Here is a 22,527-nt window from a genome sequence, read left to right as displayed (position 1 = left end):
GACCTGTACTGATCTTTGACGTCAAGTGCTGCTGGAACGGAAACCAAAACAGCATGAAAGAAGGAAATCGATTATAAATTATTTACGTCTGTAGGCAAATACCACGCGGTGATTGATGTATAATGATGGCTTACGCATCATTGCAAATAAGAACATATGCAGCCAAGATGTCTCTGCTCTTTTATTTATTTATTTGAAATACCTGCAGCGCCCCTAGGCATTATTGCAGGGGGGGGGGGGGTTGAGAATACATAACAGAAGAATAGGCCAGAAAAAAGAAAACAAAGGGAGAAAAAGCAATACAAGGAATCACACCGCAAGTACAAAATGATTCAATATGAAGAAACAACAAGGCATGACAAGAAAGTACAAAAAAAAAAGCCAACTGCGCACTCATACATCCGATAGCAACGCGTGGAACATAGATTCAGAACGGCACTCAACAATTTAATGGGGCAGGCGATTCCAGTCATGAATGGTAGATGGAAAAAAATGCATTTTGATAAGTGTTAGTTTTGCATTTAATTTCCTTAATCTTCCATCCGTGGTCAAGTCTGTTTGACCTGAAATGCGGTGCAAGCAAGTATCTTGATCTATTATTATTTTTCGGTGAAAGATTTTATACATTTCTAACCGAAAGTTCGTACGGCGTTTCCATAACAGCTCCCATCCCAGCGTTAGTTTAATGTTAGTAACACTTCTGTTAAAATCGTAATTACCAGAGACAAGCCGAGCGGCAAAGTTCTGAATACGTTCAAGCATGTCGGTTAAATTTAACGTTCGGGGGTGCCAAACAACAAAAACATACTCCAATATTGGCCGAATGTAGATGAAATATAGAAGCTCTTTAACTTTTAATGGTGCAATTTTCAAATTTCTTCTTACAAAATTCAGCATGCAATAAGCTTTAGTATAAACGTGCACGACGTGCTCGTTCCAGGTGAGATTGGACGAAAAGTAAACGCCTAGAAACATCCGCGGTTTCCTTACCGTATAGTGACCGAAACTCTAAGCTAACTTGTAGGCTTCACTGCAGAGTAGAATAAAGAGTCAGTGCGTAATCGGAATTTGGACCAGTTAGACTCAGAGTAAAAAGCGATCATCTTTTAAACGTTCGGGCTGTGTACGAGGATTCGAGTCAGGAGAGCGGAAAGTCGGGGGCGTATTGAAGCGGACAGCTTCGGTGGCGAAAATTAGATGCGACGATTTCCTGTCGCGGGGCCTCGGGGTACTCAGTCCCGTTGTCGAAGCGTATGATGGAGCCTGACTGAGACCGCCGTCATTTCTCTCAACACCGCGCTAATAGAACTACAGCGAAACGGGACGTCGATATGGGATTCGGCCCCGTGGGAGCCTGAGTTGAGGCATTATAGTTCATGCGCACAAGCGTATCGGTGCTGTGAACGGTCTGCGATGGCCGGTTTCTTCCTCGAGGTCGCTTGTTTTAGCACAGTGGTGCGACCCATTCCGCTTACATTTTGATGTTGCTTGCACGATGATCTTCTAAGGTCCGCGGGCCAAACAGCCACCACGCTCCTGTCGCACTGACGTTCGTGGCCTGTTGGATAACGGGGATTTTCCTCCAGAAGAGGAGGGTATAGTTCTTCGCACCAGCTGGGGATAATATTTCGCGGTGAGACAGGTTTGGGGATCCCGGTGTCGTACACTCTATAAACAAAAGAGGAGCAAAAAGGGAGTGGGGTGTTAGCGCACTCCTTTTCTATAGGCGTATTCGTGTTCAGAGCACAGGCGCTCCAGAAGGACTGTCCTCGCCGAAGGACCGACTCCACAGCGTGGCGCGCTTCAGCTCTCTCTGTCAGTAGTATGTGCAGCGCGATGCATGAGCCGTACGGCCTTTGTCAAAAGTATGAAAATTGGCAGTGGTTTAGCTCTGGTTAAACCTGGAGGATTGCGAAAGCAACGAGGAGAGAGAGAGAGGCGATCGAGAGCGCGCGGCAGCGGCGGCGGCCCCGGCACGCTAGCTATGCGCCGCTACTGCGCATGCGCAACTGGCGAGCGCGGCGGCGGCACCTCTGAGTCACCCGCGCAGCGACGGCGGCGCGCCAGCTCTGCGCCGTGTGACGTCACTGGCCCTCGCGCATGCGTTGTATGGCCTTTCCTCAGCTCCGCGAAATGGCTCGGCGACTAGTGTAGTGTTGCTTTCGCAACAAAAGTCCTCGGACGATTTGCTTCTGGGCCGTGTTGTGTGCATCACTGTGCTTCGCCACCGTGCCAGATGTCTTCGGACTAGCGACTAGCGTAGTGTTGCTTTCGCAACAAAAGTCCTCGGACGATTTGCTTCTGGGCCGTGTTGTGTGCATCACTGTACTTCGCCACCGTGCCAGATGTCTTCGGACTAGCGACTAGCGTAGTGTTGCTTTCGCAACAAAAGTCCTCGGACGATTTGCTTCTGGGCCGTGTTGTGTGCATCACTGTGCTTCGCCACCGTGCTAGATGTCTTCGGACTAGCGTAGTGTTGCTTTCGCAACAAAAGTCCTCGGACGATTTGCTTCTGGGCCGTGTTGTGTGCATCACTGTGCTTCGCCACCGTGCCAGATGTCTTCGGACTAGCGACTAGCGTAGTGTTGCTTTCGCAACAAAAGTCCTCGGACGATTTGCTTCTGGGCCGTGTTGTGTGCATCACTGTGCTTCGCCACCGTGCCAGATGTCTTCGGACTAGCGACTAGCGTAGTGTTGCTTTCGCAACAAAAGTCCTCGGACGATTTGCTTCTGGGCCGTGTTTTGTGAATTACTGTGCTTCGCCAGCGTACTAGATGTCTTCGGAACTCTCGTCCCCACATCCCCGAAAGATATGTGGACGTTTAATGATGCTGCAATGGCCCCAGCGTGATGCTCGGAAGCAAATTCCTTGAACTGTTTGCTTTTGGCGGACTCTGTGCACGTTTCGTGGCGGTCTTCGTCCCATCATCGGCGTATTCTTTCGCTTTCGCAGCACCGAGAGTGGCCTGGACAACCCATTCCGGCCGGACGGTGAGCTGAGCCGCGAGGCGGACACCATCGTGAGCCTGATCAAGGAAGGCAAGCCCATCACGCCCGTCAAGGGCGAGCCGGACGGCTTCTTCACCTCTCAGCTGGACGGCTCCGTCACCCACGCGTCGCCCCAGCAGCAGCAGCAGCTGCAGCAGCAGGCTAACGGCGAATCCAAGGTGTCGCCCAGCAAGGCGCCCGCGCCCGTGGGCTCCGACAAACCCGGCACCAACGGGTCCGCCGCGCCGCCTGGCGTCAAGAAGGGACTCGTAGAGGTGCGTGCCTCTGCCCCGTGCAGCCTCTCCGCGCGCTGGTCGACTGGCTCATTTGCTGGTTGGAAGGCCGAAAGGGGGGAAGAACGTCTTTTCTTTTTTTTTTTCATTTTTTGCAAGAAGTCATCACAGACAGATCAGATCTGTGCGGACAGAGCCGGAGTACTCGGGTTCGAACCCGACCGCGGTGGCCGGGCGCCCATGTGCTGTGCGATGTCAGTGCACGTTGAAGATCCCCAGGTGGTCGAAATTATTCCGGAGGCCTCCACTACGGCACCTCTTTCTTCTTTCGCTCCCACCTTCCTCCCTTCCCTTACGGCGCGGTTCCGGCGTCCACCGAGATATGTGAAACAATCACTGCGCTGTTTCCTTTCCGCGAAAACCAATTTTCATTTTTCTTTTTTTTTTTCAATTTACTGCGCTCTGCGACACATCAGGTCCATGCAGTGCGCGTGCACATCTAGGGCTCGATAGAGAGACGTAGAAAAAGATAGCGCAACATTCAAAGATGCTGCGAGCTTCAGCACTAGCTGTGTACTGTGCGATGTCAGTGCACGTTAAAGAACCCCAGGTGGTCGAAATTTCCGGAGACCTTCACTACGGCGTCCCTCATAGCCCTAGTAGCTTTGGGACGTTAAACCCCATTAACCAACCAACCAACCTTCAGCACTAGCTGCCACTCTCTTCTGGCCGCCCACATTGTCCGGGAGAGTGAGGAGCGACTGCGTGACGACGCAGGGGATCGCACGAGAGGGGGCTTCAGTGTCAGTCTACCTAGGGTGCCTCGATGCCAGCGCCGCCGTACAGGGTGGAGACAACATCGCAGGCGCCGCCATATTGAATCACACGGGATCAGCTGTGCTAGCGTGTGTAACGGCGCCACCCTTACTTTCGGCGGGCGTGAGAGTGCTTTTGACTGGAACAGTCTTTTTCATCAGCATTTCACTGCGTATCTTTTCACTCATAATAGCCATTTTAACATCTGAGGGTCGAAGACGTAATTGCATGACTTAATTTCACAGCCCCAGGTGGTCGAGGTTGAACATTTACTATTCCGTCTGTTGGTTTGAAAAACGCGCTAATATTTTAAAGATCTGTTGCCGGGCAGGTGCTGCTGCTCCATGCGGATAGAAGAAATTGCTGCCTCTTTTTTTTTTCACGATATTTTGGATTTTAATTCCCACGTTCTGTTAACGCCCGCGTGTCGACAGCCGCTCGAACGCTGCGGCTGGTTTCGCTATCGTCGCGCCGGCTATTTCCGCTTCTTCTGCTCGCAAAAACTGGCGTCTATTTGCTTTCTAATCTTTCAAAGGGTAACTGTGAGTTGCTCGCCCGTTCATTGCTCACGAGGGCGCAATTACATCTGCTTATGGGGCGGGCGCTGGTATATACAAACGATGCCGCCGTACACCGACGTTGCCACTGCTCGTGCGTTTTCTTTTTCGAGGCCAAAGAAAACAAATCGCCCCTCGTTGGCGATAGCATAAAGGATTATTGGAAGTTTCTCACTCGTTTCATTTTTATGAGGGGCGCACAACCACCGAATGTTCTTGCGTGCGCACGCATACACACTTCGCTTGCGCCCTGGACATACGCACCGGTTGCTCTCCCGCGATTCCTCAGTTTGTGAAACACATTTCTACATATATTTTTTCATATTTTTTATTCAAGCCAATCGGTATTCATTAATAAATCATGCATGTAAACCTGCTAAAAAAAGATTGGATTTTAGTCATTAAAAAACTGCAGTAATTCTGAAAATTTTAAATTCGAAATCGAATTAATCGACATTGAAAAGTCACGCTTTTCGAAAAAAATCGACCATAGAGAGTTTTGTTTTAAAAAAAACAACGCGGTTTTTAACGTTGGCTATCCGTGTATTTCCTATTCTGTCTAAAATTGTGTGCTGATGGGTTAGGCTGTTCGAAAAATAACTCCTACCTAAAAGTTGATCTTTATTACTGAGGAAGACAAATATGTAACATAGCTTTTCAGCCTACCCACTTACAGAGGGTACACAGAACAAAACAAAAGATAATGCAAATTATTCATTTAATGCCAACTGTAATTGCAGGTCATGAAAAAAAACACGAACTACAATATAAGCAAGCAAGACATTCGGACAGAAAAGTGGGGCATGTACCGTGGGCTGTAACCTTAAAGGAAAACATAAAAGCAAAGTATGAAAAAAGGTTCAAACCACGAAATAAGTCAAGACGATTTAGGGGAAAAATGTTGTGCACAGCGTGGTGCATCCTTCGCCGCAAACACGAAAACAAAGTATGAAAAAAAAGATGCAAACCAGAAATAGCAGAACGAGACAGAGTGGTAAAAAAGCACAGTGAGGTGCAACATTTGTACTCTAGAGCTGATCCCGCTTTACTTGAGCTTCCCATTTTTTCCTTCGCTCGGAGTCTCGGGGGAAGCGAAAACAGCGTAGGCCTTTACGCGTTGACCCGGCGCACACTGGCACACAAAAACCCGTCATGCTGCCTCGGTGGACTTTGCAAGCTCCTCAGTCATGCGGTAGAGCACTGTCAAACAAATAAAGCCACCACCGATCGTCCGCAGCCACTGGGATTCGAAAAACGGAAGCTCAGCTGCTTGCACCAAGCCAGCCCGACCGACCGCTGTGATTCAACATGGCGCCGCATGGAGAGAGAGGCGGCGTTGGAGCGGTCAAAGGATGGCACCACCCTGAACGGCGACGCTGGCATCGAGGCACCCTAAGTCTACCCCTGCTGTGCATCTGTGCTTGTCGGGTCACAGGACCCCTTCTGCATCGGCGCTCATCCTGTGCACTGGACACCGAACGTCGCGAGTCTGCGGTCAACGTGCATTACACAACTTGCGTTGTAAAATGCATTTCTGCAGTCCTAGCGCGGTGGCCACGCGTTCATAGCTTAAAGGTGCACTGAAGTGGAATCTGAACTCGTATTTTTACCGCGGGAACTCGATCTACACGTTCCAAGCGTTCTTGGAAACTATGCGGCCGATCCCCCTAAGTTAAATCCAACTAAATGTCCGGCTCCCGCGTTTTTTTAACTCCCCGCAGACGGTTCGAGGAGTCGACCAACCTTTCAACCAGTCCCGTGGCGGCTTGCTGCTCTTCCACCGGCGGAGTGATACTTAGTGATCGGCAAAAGCAAAGAGTCCACGCGTATTTTTGTTTCCGTGGACCTAATTTGTAGCTATGTAGTCTCTGACTTGACCTACTTATTCACGGGAACCTAAAAAAAAAACAATAATAGCGAAAGCAAAGTCGCCGTGCGACTGCCTGAAAGAACTCTGCGTTAATTGACTGCCCCCACCGTATTCGGGGAATTAAAAAAAAAAGGTGGGAACCGGACGTTAATCCGATTTAAATTAGGGAAATCGGCCACACAGGGCAATAAATCGCAGTTTCAAAGAATGCTCGGAACGTGTAGATAGAGTTCCCGCGGCTAAAAGACGAGTTAAGATTCATCTTCAGTGCACCTTTAAAGCGAGATACGGCATTTATATATCCAATCTTTTTTTTGTTTTTTTTTTGTTTCCATTGCGCATGAGTAGCCATGTGTTTTGTAGGCTGTAAACAGAGCGTATCGCGTTGTGCCGTGGGCATACGATGTCATAGCCATGGTAATCATCTGGTGTGCTCTTGATTCGCAAGAGAAAAGTGCGTGAAAGTTTTTTTTTTCGTGGGAGTTTTATGGCTATAGATTTCCTTGCGTTAATTGTCGATAGTTTGTTGCTGTGCCTCATAATAATTAGTGCGCCCAGTGTCTAGCGCTGCAAGCGCCTACGGTAACGTTCTACGTGAGTCAACAGCGGCTCTGGCCTAAGTTAAGCCCTTTTAATCACACTGTCTCGACTAACCTGCTGATGCGTCTGACGGACCATCACGTTTATGGACTCGCAGCGGTACTAGTTATCTAGGATTCCTCTGGAGAGAGTGACAATTTCAGTGAAGTCCTTCACTAGATGCTGTGCACAGCGAGTGGTTGTTTTTACAGTGTTGGAGCACGTGGCTTTTATTAGTAACTTCAGCCAGCTGCATCAGGTTTTTGCTGACTGGAGGAAAAAGGCAGCGCGAAAAACGTGCAAGCTCTCGGGGCCCACTTAAGCTGCTTTCCCAACCTGTTCGTGCGCGAGCAAGATGTTATCGCCGTTGATGAGTCGGTCCGGGAAAAACACGTACAGCTCGTGCTGCTCCGGAGTCCCGGATAGTGGCTGCCCGGGCGACTGCAGATCGCTGCCTGTAATGTGAGGCAGAGCTGTTACCTCCGCCGGTGCTGCTGCTGCTTACCGTCTACCTCGGCGCATGCCGGCTTGTCTATGGTTTCGCCTGCACTCAGGCATTGTTTCTGCTGATAAGCGCTGCCTCGTATCTCTCTGTGAAGTATGCCAGCCGTGACAAGGGTCGGAGCAGATGCGGCATATTTTTGGCTTCGCCCTGCAGCGCACAGCCGATCAGGTGCCGGTGGGGGTGTGCCGGAATGTTCTGCGCAAATAGAAACGCGTTTAAACACCGGACGAAAAAGACAGCGCAAACGGCTTTTGCGGCAGTAAGCAGCGCTGTACCGCGCAGCTGGTTCACTCACGGTCCGCTGTCTCTGAATTCAAAAAGTCTGTCCTATAGCCACATTACAGGAGTGCTTCAGAGTAGGCTTGCAACTACCGTGTCGGTTGCGACCGCGATTATTAACCCTACTTATGTGCCCTGTGTGCTATCTGCTTATGTCGGCAAGGCGTGTAATGCGAAGGTAAGATAATCGATGGTCGTTAAGGGTAACAGACTGGATTCCAGGAGAAGGCAAGCGCAGCAGGGGGCGGCAGAAAGTTAGGCGGGCGGGTGAGATTAGGTTAGGAGGTTCGCGGGAACTGGGTGGCCGCAGCTGGCACGGGACAGGGTTAATTTGAGATATATGAGAGAATCCTTAGTCCTGCATATAGTTAGGCTAGTGATGAAGATGATGCGTCCTATGCAAGCACTCCGACAAGTGTACAGCTAGTTCCAGTGTGACAGGGAACAGTCAATTTGTATAAAAGAACAAACTTTGTGGTTACCTCCACAGAGAAGTTTGAAGTGTCTCAGGGGCACTATTTTGTCCGGAGCAAAACTAGTGAGCAAAGGAAAATGGCCCCTTCTCTCATATATTCATGAAATAATCATTTTTGTAAATGCGTGTAGTCTGTTTCCTTTCATGTTGGAGCCGCCTGTACATCGCTGTCATAGTCGATGTATACGCGTCATGGACGGCTGGCTTGTTTTGCGCTTGCTGATCCTGTCGAATGCGCCAAGTTAAGCGTCGCGCTGAAATTTCGCCTGGACCGGTTTAGGATGATCACAGGCGGAGCATGTAGGGAAGATAATAACCGATAGTTCCTAATGTAAGGGAGTGGATTCCAAGGGGAGGGATACGTAGCAGGGGGCGGCAGAAAGCGAAGAAGATAAAAAAAATTGGCAGTGGCTTAGCTCTGCTATATATGCCAGGATATACGTAGCGTAAGCGGCCAACTGCCAAGCGACAACCTCGGGGTCTGAGGAATTGAGGTTTTGCAGTCTTCTCCGCCGACTGGCAGCGGCCCGACTCTCTTTAACCTCCATGTAGAGCACACTACATCAACCGCATGTCCCGCGCATTATATACGCACGGTGCGCCCTCCTCGCGCATGCGCAGTAGCGCGCAGCAGTCGTAAACACAGCGGCGGGCGCACGCGGCTCCGCCGCGTCTACCGAGACTGTGACGTCACGCCTCTGGAATGCGCCGACCGGCGGAGCGTCGGAGAGGAGCGCGCGCGCCGGCGGCGAAGGCGGCGCAGATGCGCCTCTCATGACGTCATGCGGCTGCCGCGCATGCGCAGTATGGTCGGCGCAGAGGGCACGCGAAGCTCCTTCCAATCCGCGTAGTGTAGCTTGCGCTACGAAAGTTGTTGAGACAAAGCGGCTGCAGTGGCACGGGACCGGTTTAACTGGAGACTCATGCAGTGGACGCAGAGAGGCTTATGGCGGCAGTGGTGTGGCATCGATGTGGACATTCGGGGTGAGCATTGCAGTGAGGCTCTTCTTTCCGTGTGCAGGTGCAGCATGGCATCGTGGTGCCGCCTTCCGACTCCTCCACCGTGGAGCAGGTGATGATCAAGAAGAAGCCAAAGTGCAAGTGCTGCGTCATCCAGTAGGCGCCGCCGTGGGTTGTGGACACTGCTAATGTGCCGGCGGGCGCCGACTGCTTCTCTGTGCCTCTACATGGGTGTCTCTCTCTCTCTCCCCTCTCTCTGTCGTTGGCTTCTTCGAGCTTCGTCTCTCTTCTCGTTGTTTTTTTTTAATTTATTCACATCCCGTAGCTGAAGCTGTTGAGCAGCCGATGGACTAGGGCCGAGACCAAGCGGGAGTCGTCGCCGTCAAAGTGAATGCGTCGTGTTTTGCGACCCGAGCGTGCCTTTGACCACTCCTCCTTCGGGGGAGCTCTTCTCCCCGTACCCCGGCTTTCTCTTTCTCTCTCTCTCTCTTTCTTTTTTATCCTTCCCGAGTGATGTTGCCCTTTGGATCTCGCAGAGCGACCGCGTGATCATCATCTCGCCCGGTTGAGAACCCGGTGCCGGTTTTATCATTTAACGAAACGTACTACGGCTTGGTCTCACTCGCGGTGTACGGACGCAGACGTGCCGCCGAGGAACGTCAGCAGACGATACGAAAAAGTTGCAGCTATTTTCTTGTTTTTTCTTTTAGAATCACGCATGCAGACTTTGTCCCCACACTGGACGCGAGTCTGAGCTTATGGTCTCGATGTACAGTATTGGCGTATGCACGCACCGGTGACGAATTTGTTTGCAGAATGTGTTGGCATACCAGGAGGGGGTGTTGAATACATAATATGGATTGAAATCGACCACACGTACGGCAGAAGCAGGCGCGCCACCTGTCGTGGGTGGAAGTCCGAGCTGGCCTTTTTCGTGCTTGTATATTGAGCAGTAGCCCGGATGCGTTGCACTGCCTGCGAATGAATTTGATAGCAAAGACGCCCCGAGACACGCGATGTCTCGTGGAAGTGACGTATGAAATCGACGCCGTGTACAATTAATGACGCGTGTCTGTTTTGGCACTGACGACGTAGATTGAGCTCACTTTAAGGATGGTACATGTCTGTCGCGGGGCAGTTTGCGTCCGTAGCTTGCCAGTGACGAAGCGCCGTGAGGGGACCGCGTGGGGCACACAAGTCCGTGTACATGTGTTTGGCAGCTTGCAAACGCCCGCGCGCGTCTCACTCCCTATTCCTGCGCCGTTGTCCCCTCGCCCCCTGGACGGAAAGGAACAAACGCGATGCGCCTGCAAAGACACAGCGCAACCGGTGGCCGCCATCTCGGCGAGCGGGACGGCCTTCGTCGTCGCTTCGAGGCCTGTTTTTGGGCTCGGCTGACTTCGAGCGGACGCCCGGGGACCAGCCGCGGAACTGCTGTCCGCATGTGGGGCAGCTGCAGTTTTTAGTGGGCGGGTGTACACACTTCGTTATTATTATTTTTTTTTTGTCCACGGAGGACGCGGGCCAGGCCATATTGTGACTGCCGTGTGATATGCAGTTCTCCCGAAGTCCGCCTCTTTCTTTTTTTTTTTTTGTTTTTCTTCTTGTCCATGAAGAGTGAAAACCGCGGGCGAGCCCCCCGGTGATGTTAATTTGGCGCGAAACTTTTTTGGCAAAGTGCGCGGTGTGTACGTATATGTAATACCTTTAGAGAAGTAGGGGAGACAGCCGTGGGTTGCCAACTAAAGTCGCTGGACACTGGAAAGTCGAGGGAGCGCGGCGCGTCGCATACCCGAAACGTCGCGGAGTGTTCTCCGTGCCCTGTAAGCAAAAGAGGAAGGGAGGCTGGGAGCGTGAGCGTGTCATGTTTTGCAGGTTGGTTGACTATAAAGTATTAACCCCGGCCGACTGCCTGTTTTCTGTTGCAGAATATAAGCTCGATCCACTGTGAAGAAAAACTCGCGTGATCTGTCCTGGGCTGCTGACGTGTGCAACTTTTCTGCGAAGTGTTGCCGCCTTTACTGCAGGCCAAGTCGAAATGTTCCCCTAGGACAGATGCATACATCATTCTTTTCAAGTCAGCGACCCTTTAACCCAACCCACCATGGCGGAGGTACAACGGCAGCTTTTGATGGTCGCTGAGCAGACGTCGATGGGCTTTAAGAAAAAAAAACGCACCTTCACAGCATAATGGCGCCGCCGAGGTGGCGAATACTTATAAGTTCGAATCCCTGCCCAGTGTCCCACGTGTTGCACGCGCACGACCTCGAAAAATCGCTGTCGGTAACACATAATATATATATATATATATAGGTATGTGTATATGCATACGTGTGTGCAATGCCTGACGGTGTCAAATATGCGCTACTTTCCAGTGCCTAGCGACTTTACTGCCAACTTGATTCTCCCTGACAGAAGGACCGCGCGGCCTCTGCGCGTGTATACCACGAGAACACATTGAAAAAAACACATACACAGTTAATATATTTTGTCCTGCTTTGCGTGTTATTGCCGTAGGTGTAAATATAAGCAGCACACATTATGTCGAGCACCTTTTATCCCCGACCTTCCCTCCCTCCTCACTTCTCCGACCTTAGGGACCCGCGTGAGTATGCGCTGGCACTCGCAAGCCGTTTTGGGTCCGGTCCGTGTGGGGTCACTGCTGCGCTTGGTGGACGGTGTCGGCACGCACGAATGCGTTAAATCAGCGCAGTCAAGGGCAGCAGAATATTAGAATGTGTGTTGGCAACCCTAGCGCTTTTAAGATGGCGGCGCCCATCGACCGGAGCTAAAATCGGCACTGCGGGCGCTGTAGCCACCTTGTATTGTATTAGACACGGCGGCAGAGTGTACAGAAGCTTTCCCACTCCTTTTCCCGTTCCTTCTTTAGGTTCCTTTTATTTTGCAATGTGTATATGTTCTAGGCTTCTGCCCCCCCCCCCCCCCCCCCTCCCCGCACTTTTATTGTTTTCCTCTTTTCTGTTGGCTGTTTTTAGTCGCACTCATTTCTTTTGAAAGTGTTTCTTTCGTCGAGGCGGCCTGTCGTTGGACATCGCACATGGGCGCGCTTCTGACGCGCGGCGAGGTTGTCCATCTCGAATTTATAAATACGTGAGATCGCTGTTTTCGAGAGCACACTGTTTCAGTGTTCCTTGCGCGACGTTTTTTCATAATGTTTCCTCCCGGTTAAGTTTTATTGGGCTGCCAAGCTTGGAAATCCTTTGCGCAGCTCGACGCTATTATGCCAAGCGAATAAACGGTGGCAAAGTACATTCTGCACCGGGCGCCTTAAAGGCGAGGCCTTTGTGTTAGGCCTAAGGCGTGGTCTGTACTGAAAGGAATGTGAACATTATCCGGCCTCAGATGCGAGTGGTGCGCCTAGCAGGTCGCACCAACTGTCAGATTTCGCCGTCAGGCCCAGCTAATAACCTACCGCGAAGTTGGGCTTTGCATCCGCCAGACGGCACGCTCACGGGGAGCGCAAGTCGATCACAGCGCCATTAGTTCTCGCGAGTGCCGCGGAGTCCATGCTTCTCTCGGAAGTTTCCAAAAGAGTTCTTTTAGGGGACGCTGTTCGCTGGAATTGTCGTCGTTCTGGTCATTACGTTCGCTGACCCTGGACCCAGGAGAGGTGCATCCTTATCCAGGGTCGGTATAATGTAACGATTCTTTCCCGATTTCATTGTTTTTTTTTTATTTTCCCGCTCTTCGCGGTTGGCTGGAACGACGCCACGTCCTAGGCTTAAGCCAATAGGGTAGTGCGAACCCCCGGGGGGCGTGGCGTCGCTTCAACCGATGGCGAGGGGCGGAAAAAAAATGGATGCAATCGGGAAAAAAAAAGAGTTACATTATGTCGACCTAGTGCTCATACCTGAAGCATCCCGCAAGTAGCGCTTGGACCGCAGTTGGGAAACAGATGCGGAACAGAGGCGGTTCATTCCCTTTGCGTTGAGCTCGCGGTGACGCCGAATGGTGATCCGCCTAGGAATTCCGGGACTCCGCTTGGTGCGCGCGTGTGTGTCGATGCGCTTTGCCTGGCGTCCTCACTGCCTCCGCCGCAGCTGACGAGTGGTTTGCGGCAGCCGCGTTCTGGACTGCGTCGGGCCATTCGGTCAGCCTTCTGTCCACCTTCGCTTTCGTAGCGGCCTGATGGACCCTGTGCCGTGTTCTTTGGTGTTCGCTGTGGCGTTGTACTGCACCGACCGCTGGAGGCACACCGTGTTGGTCGTCGTCTTCTGGTGTGTGATTGGCTATGTACAGGCCACTCACGACCGAGGGGGAGTGTTGGGAACGTTTTGTCACGTTGTGCAGGGTTGGTGGGAGTCTTGTATGAACGAGTGTGACTGTCAGGATATGCGGGGAAAAAAAAAAAACGATGCCCCTAGATTTTGTACGTCGTAAGTTGTCATTTTTAGACTGTGTGGAGGCCCACTCCATGAATCGAGACTTCGTCAGTGGTGGCTTGTGTGAGCACTATTGGAATGAGGCCGCCCGAATCGTTTTGCGGAAAACATTGTTTCATGTGCAAGAGTCGTGCCCGCTTGACGTAGCTCTTTCTTTTTGTGTTTTTTTTTCTTTCAGAGATGCTGTAAGTTCTAATAAAATTTGTTGAACGCTTGGCGCGGCTTTCCAGCAGCATTGGAGAACGAGGCATCAGGCGAAATACCAGCGTGTGGGAGTTGAAATTTTGTTCTCATTCGTGCTTAAAATGAAAATCCAAGCTCGGGACTAGTCTCCACTATCTGCCACTATCACCGAATTGAAAGAGGCACTTCGCGCGTAAAGCGCATTTTTTTTTTCTCCTGCTCTACAGGAAAGCCGTGACTAGCAGTGTTCCACGCGCATGAATTTATTAGATTACTGCGTTCACAGAGCTGTAGTTAATTTTGTAACTTATTTTAAGTATATTTACCACTTAGACCGGTGAGACTTCTCTGACCTGCCGGCGATTTATTTCATTATTTTGGCAGGGGCTGGATACCCGATGCTTTCGAAATGTGAAGTACTGTAGTAAGGCCTCGTTATTGCAAAAACTGGATGCGACGAAATGTGGATTGTGACGACGTGAATATCGGTTTAGCTTAAATGTTCCGCGACTTCGCAACTTGGAACGAAAACGCTAAATTTGAAACAGGAGTCGTCGTTTTCCTCAGGTTTGTTGTAACGAAGCTTTACGGCATTACTAGAAACGGTATTCCAGCCCTTCAGATCGCGCCATGTTATCAATGTGTTTGAGCGCTTTCATTTTATCTCTCTCTTGTCTCAGAGTATTGCGCGCCTGCGTCCCACCTCGCTTGCCAGTTTCTGCCTGGCGTACAAATCTGGGCGCATACGCACAACAGCGCGCGAGACGGTGCAGAAGGTAGCAGAGAAAGAAGAGTGAAACCTAGGACTACTTTAGTCATACCACTTGCGAAACTCCCCATGAATGATTGAGCATGTATTGGCAGAAGTGGTGCTTCAAGCTACACCACTCGTACCGTAACTCGGCATCTTGACCGATCCAAAATTTTGGAGTTGCAGATTCTCGCGCCACCTGGGGTGCTCAACATGAGTTGTTTTCGGCGAGGAGTAATGACCGTTGCCATTCCATCTGCTAGCCTCCACAGAAACTGGAATTGCTCGAAAGCTGGGCCGGAGTTTCGCCACTGGTACGGTTGAAGAACTGCGAGTGAAATGGTCTGTGTAATCATCATCGCGAATGGTGTTCTGTGTCCGCGATACGACACCCTGGTTATTGGCACACATCACGACAGCAGCACGCAGGGCATGCCGGCGTGAGAGGAAGTGCGCACTGTTGCGGGTCGACGATGGGCCGGTGATTGTACAAAAAACTTGAGACGACCCGCATGTAGGCTGGTCTGAATAAAAATGTGCACCTGCAAATGACGACGCTTGCTCGTGTGCTTTCTTATTTGGCTGCAGCGTGACAATATTACACTCCGTTTCAGGTATATAGCAGGCAACGCTGCCAAAGCTAGCGCACCTGTTCGCGCAGGCTAGCTCTGCGCTGGAAAAGTAGCTCGCCATACAAGCTAAGTGAACGCAGACACATTTCGTTTCGGTAAATATTTCATACCTGACTGGCAACCTACTGCACTTCGTCTCGCCTCTTTTCGTCCTGAGACTCATCGAGACTACGAGATGTAAGAATGACATGTGGCGGTATCATAGGCGGCTGGTATAGGGCGAAGCACTCTTGACTCCATCGGCTTTAAAAAGTAGTGCTCACTGAGGAAAAAATTATACGCTGAGAGACGGAACACTAAGCGCGCCTCACAGCTTCGACCGTGATTTTCAATGCTAGCGTTTTATGCCGCATTGTTTTGGTCCAAACTCTCGCCAAGGCTTCGAGAGGAACGAATGATACGTGGCGGAGTAATACGGTGCGTCGGTGGTGGTGGTGTAAAACATTTATTTATACTATATACAGAGGTATTGCTTGGACCGTGCCTGAAGGGCCCGGCCCTCACAATCACTAGGAGGGATCCCTAGTCCGGGACCCCTGTGGCCTCCGCGGCGGCCCGGGCTCTTGTCACCAGGGCTCGTTGGTCCGGGAGAGTTGAGCAGCCGAGCAGGGCAGCCTCCCAGTCCTCACGGGTGGGGGGGGGGGGGGGGGGGGATGGGAAAGCAGGATTGGCAGGGCATGCCCACACCATGTGATACGTGTCCGCAAACACTTCCCCACAGTGTGGACACTCGCCCGAAAAAGCCGAATTGAAATGTTTGAGCACTGCCGGGCACAGTACCGTGTTGGTGTAGAGGCGAAGTAGCCAACGCTCCTCTGCCTTCTTGAGGTCTTTACAGGGGGGTGGGTATCGGCCGTGAGCGTTTTGATACAGGAGAGAGATCTCCCGAAAAGTAATAGCCGGATTAAAATCAGTAGCCGGATCAGGCGGCGAAAGAGGCGATGCCGGGCGGTAGTGTCCGCTACCTTATTTCCCTCTATCCCCGCATGTACTGGGGCCCAGATGATGGTGCGCCGGGTTGGGAAATCCCGGTACTCACATCTGTGTAAAATTTGGAAAGCACGATCTGGAATTTGGCCCTGTTCAAAATTGCGGCAAGCTTCTCTTGAGTCGGTGATAATGACTCGGGACGCTGGATCCGCAGCTGCAAGTGCGATAGCAACTTCCTCCGCGAATGTAATGTCGGGGGCACGGAAGGTGAGGCCCTGAACTGGGTTGTTTTGGTGCGTCGGGCGCACTATTTCCGCAGCCCCCCGCTGCGTTGCCTGCTATGTTTGAAACGGTGCACGTACATTTAACATAGCGCGCGCCGCTCCTGCGCATGCGCAGGTCGCCCTGAGCGCGCCGGTCAGCTGCGGGCACACCTGGTGTGTTGAGACCTTCTGCGCATGGGCAGTTTCGGCGCACGTTAAGCGGTACGCGCCATTCTGTCGTTACCATTTGACTTCGCCTTTCGAGGGTCATTGCGCATGCGTATTAGCGGCTGCGGTATCAGTAGACAATATATGCTGTGCTAAAGCTATCTGCTCAACGGCCTGTGTGCACACCTCATTGGGCGCGTGGGATCTACCAAAAATGGTTGTGCGTGTACTAGTGGGGAGGGTTGCCAGTGGAAAGGGCACGAGAAAAACTGGCATTGTTTCTACGGTCATTTTGTTTGCTAGCAGGCGTTGAATGTCTTCGGGACTCAACACCAGTGGGTATGTGCCATTTCTCTAGAACAGTGCCACTACTACCTACTGGCGATCATTTTAATGGCGCAACGCCGACTTGGTCGAAGAGCGTCACAACTGCCACCTCACCAGCTGTGATGTTTGTTAGCTGGCACAGCTTTACGCCGCTACCTAGGTCACAAGGTAAGCCTGACGAGGGAGTTATACGATTGCAATAAAATATATACTTGTGTGCGGCTGCGTTGAGTCAGTCGTTCCAGGTGGTGTCGTAACATTTCTCGTTTTGTATAGCTTACATGTGCTAGTCAAGTTGTAGGCTAGCTTGCGACAGGGAATTCGAACCGACGACATACGCCCCTTCCCTTTAACTGTGTGCCTTCCCAGACTTTCGTATCAAATTTTGATGCAACCGTTTGTCCTACAGTGTTCCGGGAGATACGCACGCGTGTTATGTGGGCGTGCCAAACAACGAAACGTGTATTTCTTGCCTCTACGACATGCAAACTCGGCAAACCTCATTGCTGTGCAGCGAGGGAGGGGTCCGAACGTTTGCGCTCTGCTGCGCAACACGCAAACACAAACCGTAGGAGAAAACTTTAATTCAGGTACGTCCATTACTCGTAAATAATACCCCCCACGGACAGTGGTGCTTTCGCATTCCCGCACGTAAGCCGTCTTAAGACTCTCTTCCGAACTTTTATTGCGAAAGCAATACTGCTCGAGGTTTCCGCTCTTGGCCGTCGTCCCGGAGAATCCACCATTGACCTTTAGCGTGACCTATGTGTGACGTCATGCCAGCTGTGGAAAAGCGGGGCCCCAACTCGGCTCGTCGCGATCGTCCCAGCGAATCCTCCATGCCGCAGCTACGCGGCGCTGCCGCGAGGGGCGCTCGCTGTACGTGACGTCATGCCAGCTGTGGAAAAGCGGCCCCCCCAACTCGGCTCGTCGCGATCGTCCCAGCGAATCCTCCACGCGCCGCTGTCGTGGGGGAGGCGCTCGCTCTACGTGACGTCATGCCAGCTATTGAAAAGCGGCCCCCCAACTCGGCTCGTCGCAGTCGTCCCAGCGAATCCTCCACGGTATGTCGGATGATGTGTATGAGGTGAAGCTGCAACGATGCGCTGCAGCTAAGAAGCGGCGGCGTGCGGAAGAAACGGAGGAAGAGCGAGAACAACGTTTAGCTAAACGGCGTGCATATTATGCAGCCAGGCGAATGCGTTCAACATCTCTTGATCTGGGTGCATCTACAAGTTCAGCGTCCTTGCTTTCGCAATCCACTAGGCTTAACCAAGCTAAGCCTTTGCCAATTTTTTTATTCGATTTTAATGCGAAAGCATTACTAGGTGATGTCGGCGGCTTTCTGTCATCAAAACCGGGTCCGCAGCGATTGTGGGAAACTGTGAAGAGATATCGTCTCAAAAGGAATTATAATAGAAGGAGGGTGATGTGAGGATGCGGCGCGAAAATTTTGGAGCCGATCGGATCATTAGTTAATTCATTATAGCCAAAAAAAGTGTACAAAAGTGGGCGTGGTCGGGTCGGGAGTGGCGCGAAATTTGAATCGCCGGAAGTGCGGTACCACGTGACGTAACGTGATGACGTAACCGGAAAGGTGGGCGGAGCCAACGCGCGGCGCGAAATTTGAATGAAGCGCGGTGGAATTGAACGAATTGCACAGACTGCCTCAGTCAGATAATTATACAATCGATGACAGATCGATACGTCATCGGTGAGTGACCGATAAGTGATTGATAAGTAATCGATGAGCAACTGATAAGTGATCGATAAGTAACATAAGTGATCGATATGTGATCGACAAGCCAATTAAATGGATAGTTGTCCGTGCGATATAGAATGAGGCATTTATTAGCAAAGAGGCAGTTAGGAGCAAAGAGAGGCGACAAGTGCCCAGGAGGTGTCAATGCTTTCGCATTACTCCAATGCGGTGTCGGGGCCCCTCAAGCTGCTCTCACAGCTTTTACCTATCCTCCTCGTAGCATTTTGTTGAGGAATAAATTTGATTGGATGACGCCACAAGGTCACGTGACCTCTCTCGACCAATCAGCGAGTTTCGTGACAAGATATGGGCGGGGTTTTGGCATGACAACTTTAATGCTATGGAGTTATAAAAGGCGAAAAAAAGCATGGTGAAACTTACTTTTCCGGACGTTAAAAAGCAGTTCAACCATTTCTCGTGTCCCCTTTAAGTATGGCGCTTACTGTAAATCATGGCAAAAAAAAAAATGACCAATGTTTACGGTGCTCTTTAACACGAATTTTGAGCTTAGCTTTATTTAATGTGACAGATTTAGAGCGTACGTTAGAAGGAAAATCCGTTCGCGTTGTCACATTTATTTATTTATTTATTTATTTATTTATTTATTTATTTATACATACTGCAGCGCAATTTGTATGCGCTATGGCAGGAGTGGGAAAAACACAAAATGCAAGGAAACAAAATGCAGCAAAATGAACCAAGTGAGAAATACAAAAAGTTAAAATCACAAATGAAATATCAAACAAGAAAGGAACTGTTAACAACAGGGTAAGAATACACAGCTATTATGAGTCATCAATGGCAGTTACAAAGTTTTGAAATGGACGAGAACGAATGGACCCAGGTAAAGAATTCCAGGCTTCTATTGAACGGGGAAAAAAACTGAATTTGAAAAAATTAGCATGCGCAAAATACGGTATCAAATTAAGCTCGTGATGACTTCTTGTAGATGATAATGGTGCAAAGTTAATGTAGTGGTTAGCTGAGAGCCTTACTGAGGAATTGACAACACAATGTAAGAATTTTAATGATTCAGTGTGGCGACGGGCAGACAGCGTGGTTAAATTCAATGAGAGAAGTGTAGAAGAGGGTGAGAAATCGCGATCATAACGATGACATATAAAACGCACAGCTTTCTTTTGGACTGCTTCTAAGATGTTAATTTCGAATTGCTTGTACGGGTTCCACACTACAGCTGCGTAATCAAGAACAGGGCGGATTAGAGATTTATACAACAGTAGCTTTGTGTCTTTTGGTGAATTGGGTAGCGTGCGTCGTAGATAACCTAGTTTTTTTAGTGCTTTATTACATACGTAATCAATGTGTTTAGACCAAGACATGTTATGCGTGAATATGACACCAAGATATTTGTACTGAGAGACCCTATCCACCACACGGCCATTGAAAGAGTAGCTAAAATGGGAAACGGAAGATTTGTTACAGAAAGACATGAGGACGGTTTTGTCGAAATTAATTCTCATTTGCCAGGTACTACACCAACTACAAAACATAGCAAATGACTCTTGGAGGTGACGATGATCATTAGGGCCATTAATTACTTCGTATAAAGCATTACAATTCTGGATTGGTCGGGAGGGTTGAGCTGTAATATGGAAATGATTTAGACTGGAGTTTAATTGTCTCTGTGAGGTCGTAGCATGGCTGAAGTGCCATTACTTCATATAAGGATGAAAGTAAATTCATTACGCTGCAAAGAAAATTGGTATAATTAGTCGAGAACGACGCTTCGGTCGCCAGTCAGGCACGCTTCCAGTAGGTCATTGAGGCATGTCGTTCCTGTATGGTGGTGTATCACGGGGTCTAGCATGCCTACTGTCTATGCTAATGTGCGCGCGCAATTAGAAAGACCTACTAATTAACAAAGTAGCAAGTAACCATTAACACTGTCGCTGGCTGGTTGGTAGATGGGGTTTAACGTCCCAAAGCGACTCAGGCTATGAGGTGGCTCAGTGGCTATGGTGCTCGGCTGCTGGCCCGAAAGACGCGGGTTCGATCCCGGCCGCGGCGGCTGAATTTCTTTGGAGGAGAAATTCGAGGCCCGTGTACTGTGCGATGTCAGTGCACGTTAAAGAACCCCAGGTGGTCGAAATTTCCGGAGCCCTCCACTACGGCGTCTCTCATAGCCTTAGTCGCTTTGGGACGTTAAACCCCATAAACCAAACCAAATCAGGCTATGAGGGACGCCGTAGCGGAGGGCTCCGGAAATTTCGACCACCCGGGGTTGTTTAACGTGCACTGACATCGCACAGTACGCGGTCCTCTATAATTTCGCCTTCATTGAAATTCGACCGCCGCGGCCGGGATGGACCCCGCGTCTTTCGGGTAAGCAGCCGAGCGCCATAACCACTGAGCCACTACGTGAGGGCTTGTTGTCGTTTTGTCGTCTTGTTCGCGCAGTGTTAACTTCCCTGAGCATGAACCAACTCACCTCCCTAGACAGTTATGCGGGAAAAAAAGGTCGCAAGTTCAGGAAAGCGGAGTTCTTTAACCGAGAGGATCACAGAGCGCCGGCTGCCTGCCTTTCATGCTTGCTATCTTCCGCGCCTTCACCATCTCGCTGGTGTGCTGATCAGCGTTCTTATCAATGGCTTTGGTGCCACAGAAATGTCGAACGCAGCCCCAACATCTGCAGCCCTAGCCTTGTGTATGTCGCTGTAATGTTCTGCCATCGATAGTAAACGTTTCTTCCTTTTATTGCGAAAGCAATACTACTCGCACTTTTAAGCCTTCGCGTGATCCGGCCGCAGTTACGTTTGACCTTCAGCGGAGTGAATATGGGCGACCAACTCGCTCCTTCAGATGGCCCGGCTGCAGTTACGCCGTGCCGCGCACCTGTGGCGCTACTGCCGCTGTGACGTCATACCAGATGGAGATTATGGGCGACCAACTCGCTCCTTCAGAGATCCCGGCTGCAGTTACGGTGTGTGTTTGCCGCGGTGCGCACCTGTGACGCTACTACCGCTGTGACGTCATACCAGCTGTAGATTATGTTTTCTTTCACTCAGTCGCAACAACATCAAAAACAAAATATAAAAAAATTACTGAAGACGCTTTCAGTCGTCGCGCAGCGGCGGCCGGTAGCCACGCGTGACCTGTATAGACGCGGCGCACTGCGTTCCTTCAGTTGGAGGCGCTGCGCTTTTGCTTTCGCTAGGGTGCCTCGATGCGCGCCCGCTCGCATCGAGGCACCCTAGCTTTCGCAACCTGCCAGGCTTAACAAAAGCTAAGTCCCCGCCAATTTTTTTTGACTGACGAGTACGACTGCCGCAAGATAAAGGAATGACATAGAAACCACATCAAAGCAATATGAATAGTTGAACATATACAAATTGCGACAAAATAAAAATAGCAGGAACAAAAATAAGACTATAGTCTTATTTTTGTTCCTGCTATTTTTATGAAGGTATTTTTTCAGGTCCTCTCTATCCGCCCTACGTGTTCTGTGTCCGGCTCATTAAAAGCGATCATCTTCATGTCATTAAGCCCCGCCATTCAAGCCCGTAGCAAAACCTAGCGCACACGCAATTACTTATTGTGCCGGAAAGTGTTTTGCTGTGTTCTTTATTTTGTTCTGCTGAACGAGTGTTTGTTAAGGAATTTTTTTTTTATTCCAATCTATATCTGTATAACATCTCTTGTTCCGCACTCCTGCCTATGGCCTGAAACGCAGGCTGACAGTACTTGCTAAACAAATAAATTTTCATGCCATGTCACGAAGGCGGATGCTTTTTGAGACGCACGCTGTCCTTTGTCATGCCTGCTTTCTTGCTGCGGAAATATAGCTTGTGCCATATTCCTCTATCTACCCTGCGGCAGAGCGTCTAT

The 22,527-nt window shown here is 50.4% G+C and overlaps 1 protein-coding gene across 2 annotated transcripts in view; it reads left to right on the top strand.

Annotated features, from left to right (window-relative positions):
- The window catches only part of LOC149334881 (uncharacterized), a 175,079-nt gene extending 159,928 nt beyond the window's left edge, over nt 1-15,151 (top strand). For both annotated transcript variants that reach the window (XM_089551519.1, XM_089551518.1), the window contains 2 exons: nt 2,954-3,263; nt 9,324-15,151. In XM_089551519.1, the coding sequence (XP_089407645.1) occupies nt 2,954-3,263; nt 9,324-9,422 (409 nt within the window). In that variant the 3' untranslated portion in view covers nt 9,423-15,151. The remainder of the gene's footprint in view (nt 1-2,953; nt 3,264-9,323) is intronic.
- The last annotated feature ends 7,376 nt before the right edge of the window (nt 15,152-22,527 follow it).

Source organism: Amblyomma mixtum, chromosome 7, assembly GCF_055824585.1.
Source record: "Amblyomma mixtum isolate Tamu chromosome 7, ASM5582458v1, whole genome shotgun sequence".
NCBI lineage: Eukaryota > Metazoa > Arthropoda > Arachnida > Ixodida > Ixodidae > Amblyomma > Amblyomma mixtum.
Note: the sequence above shows the minus strand (reverse complement) of the source record. Positions and strands in the feature narration are given on the sequence as shown.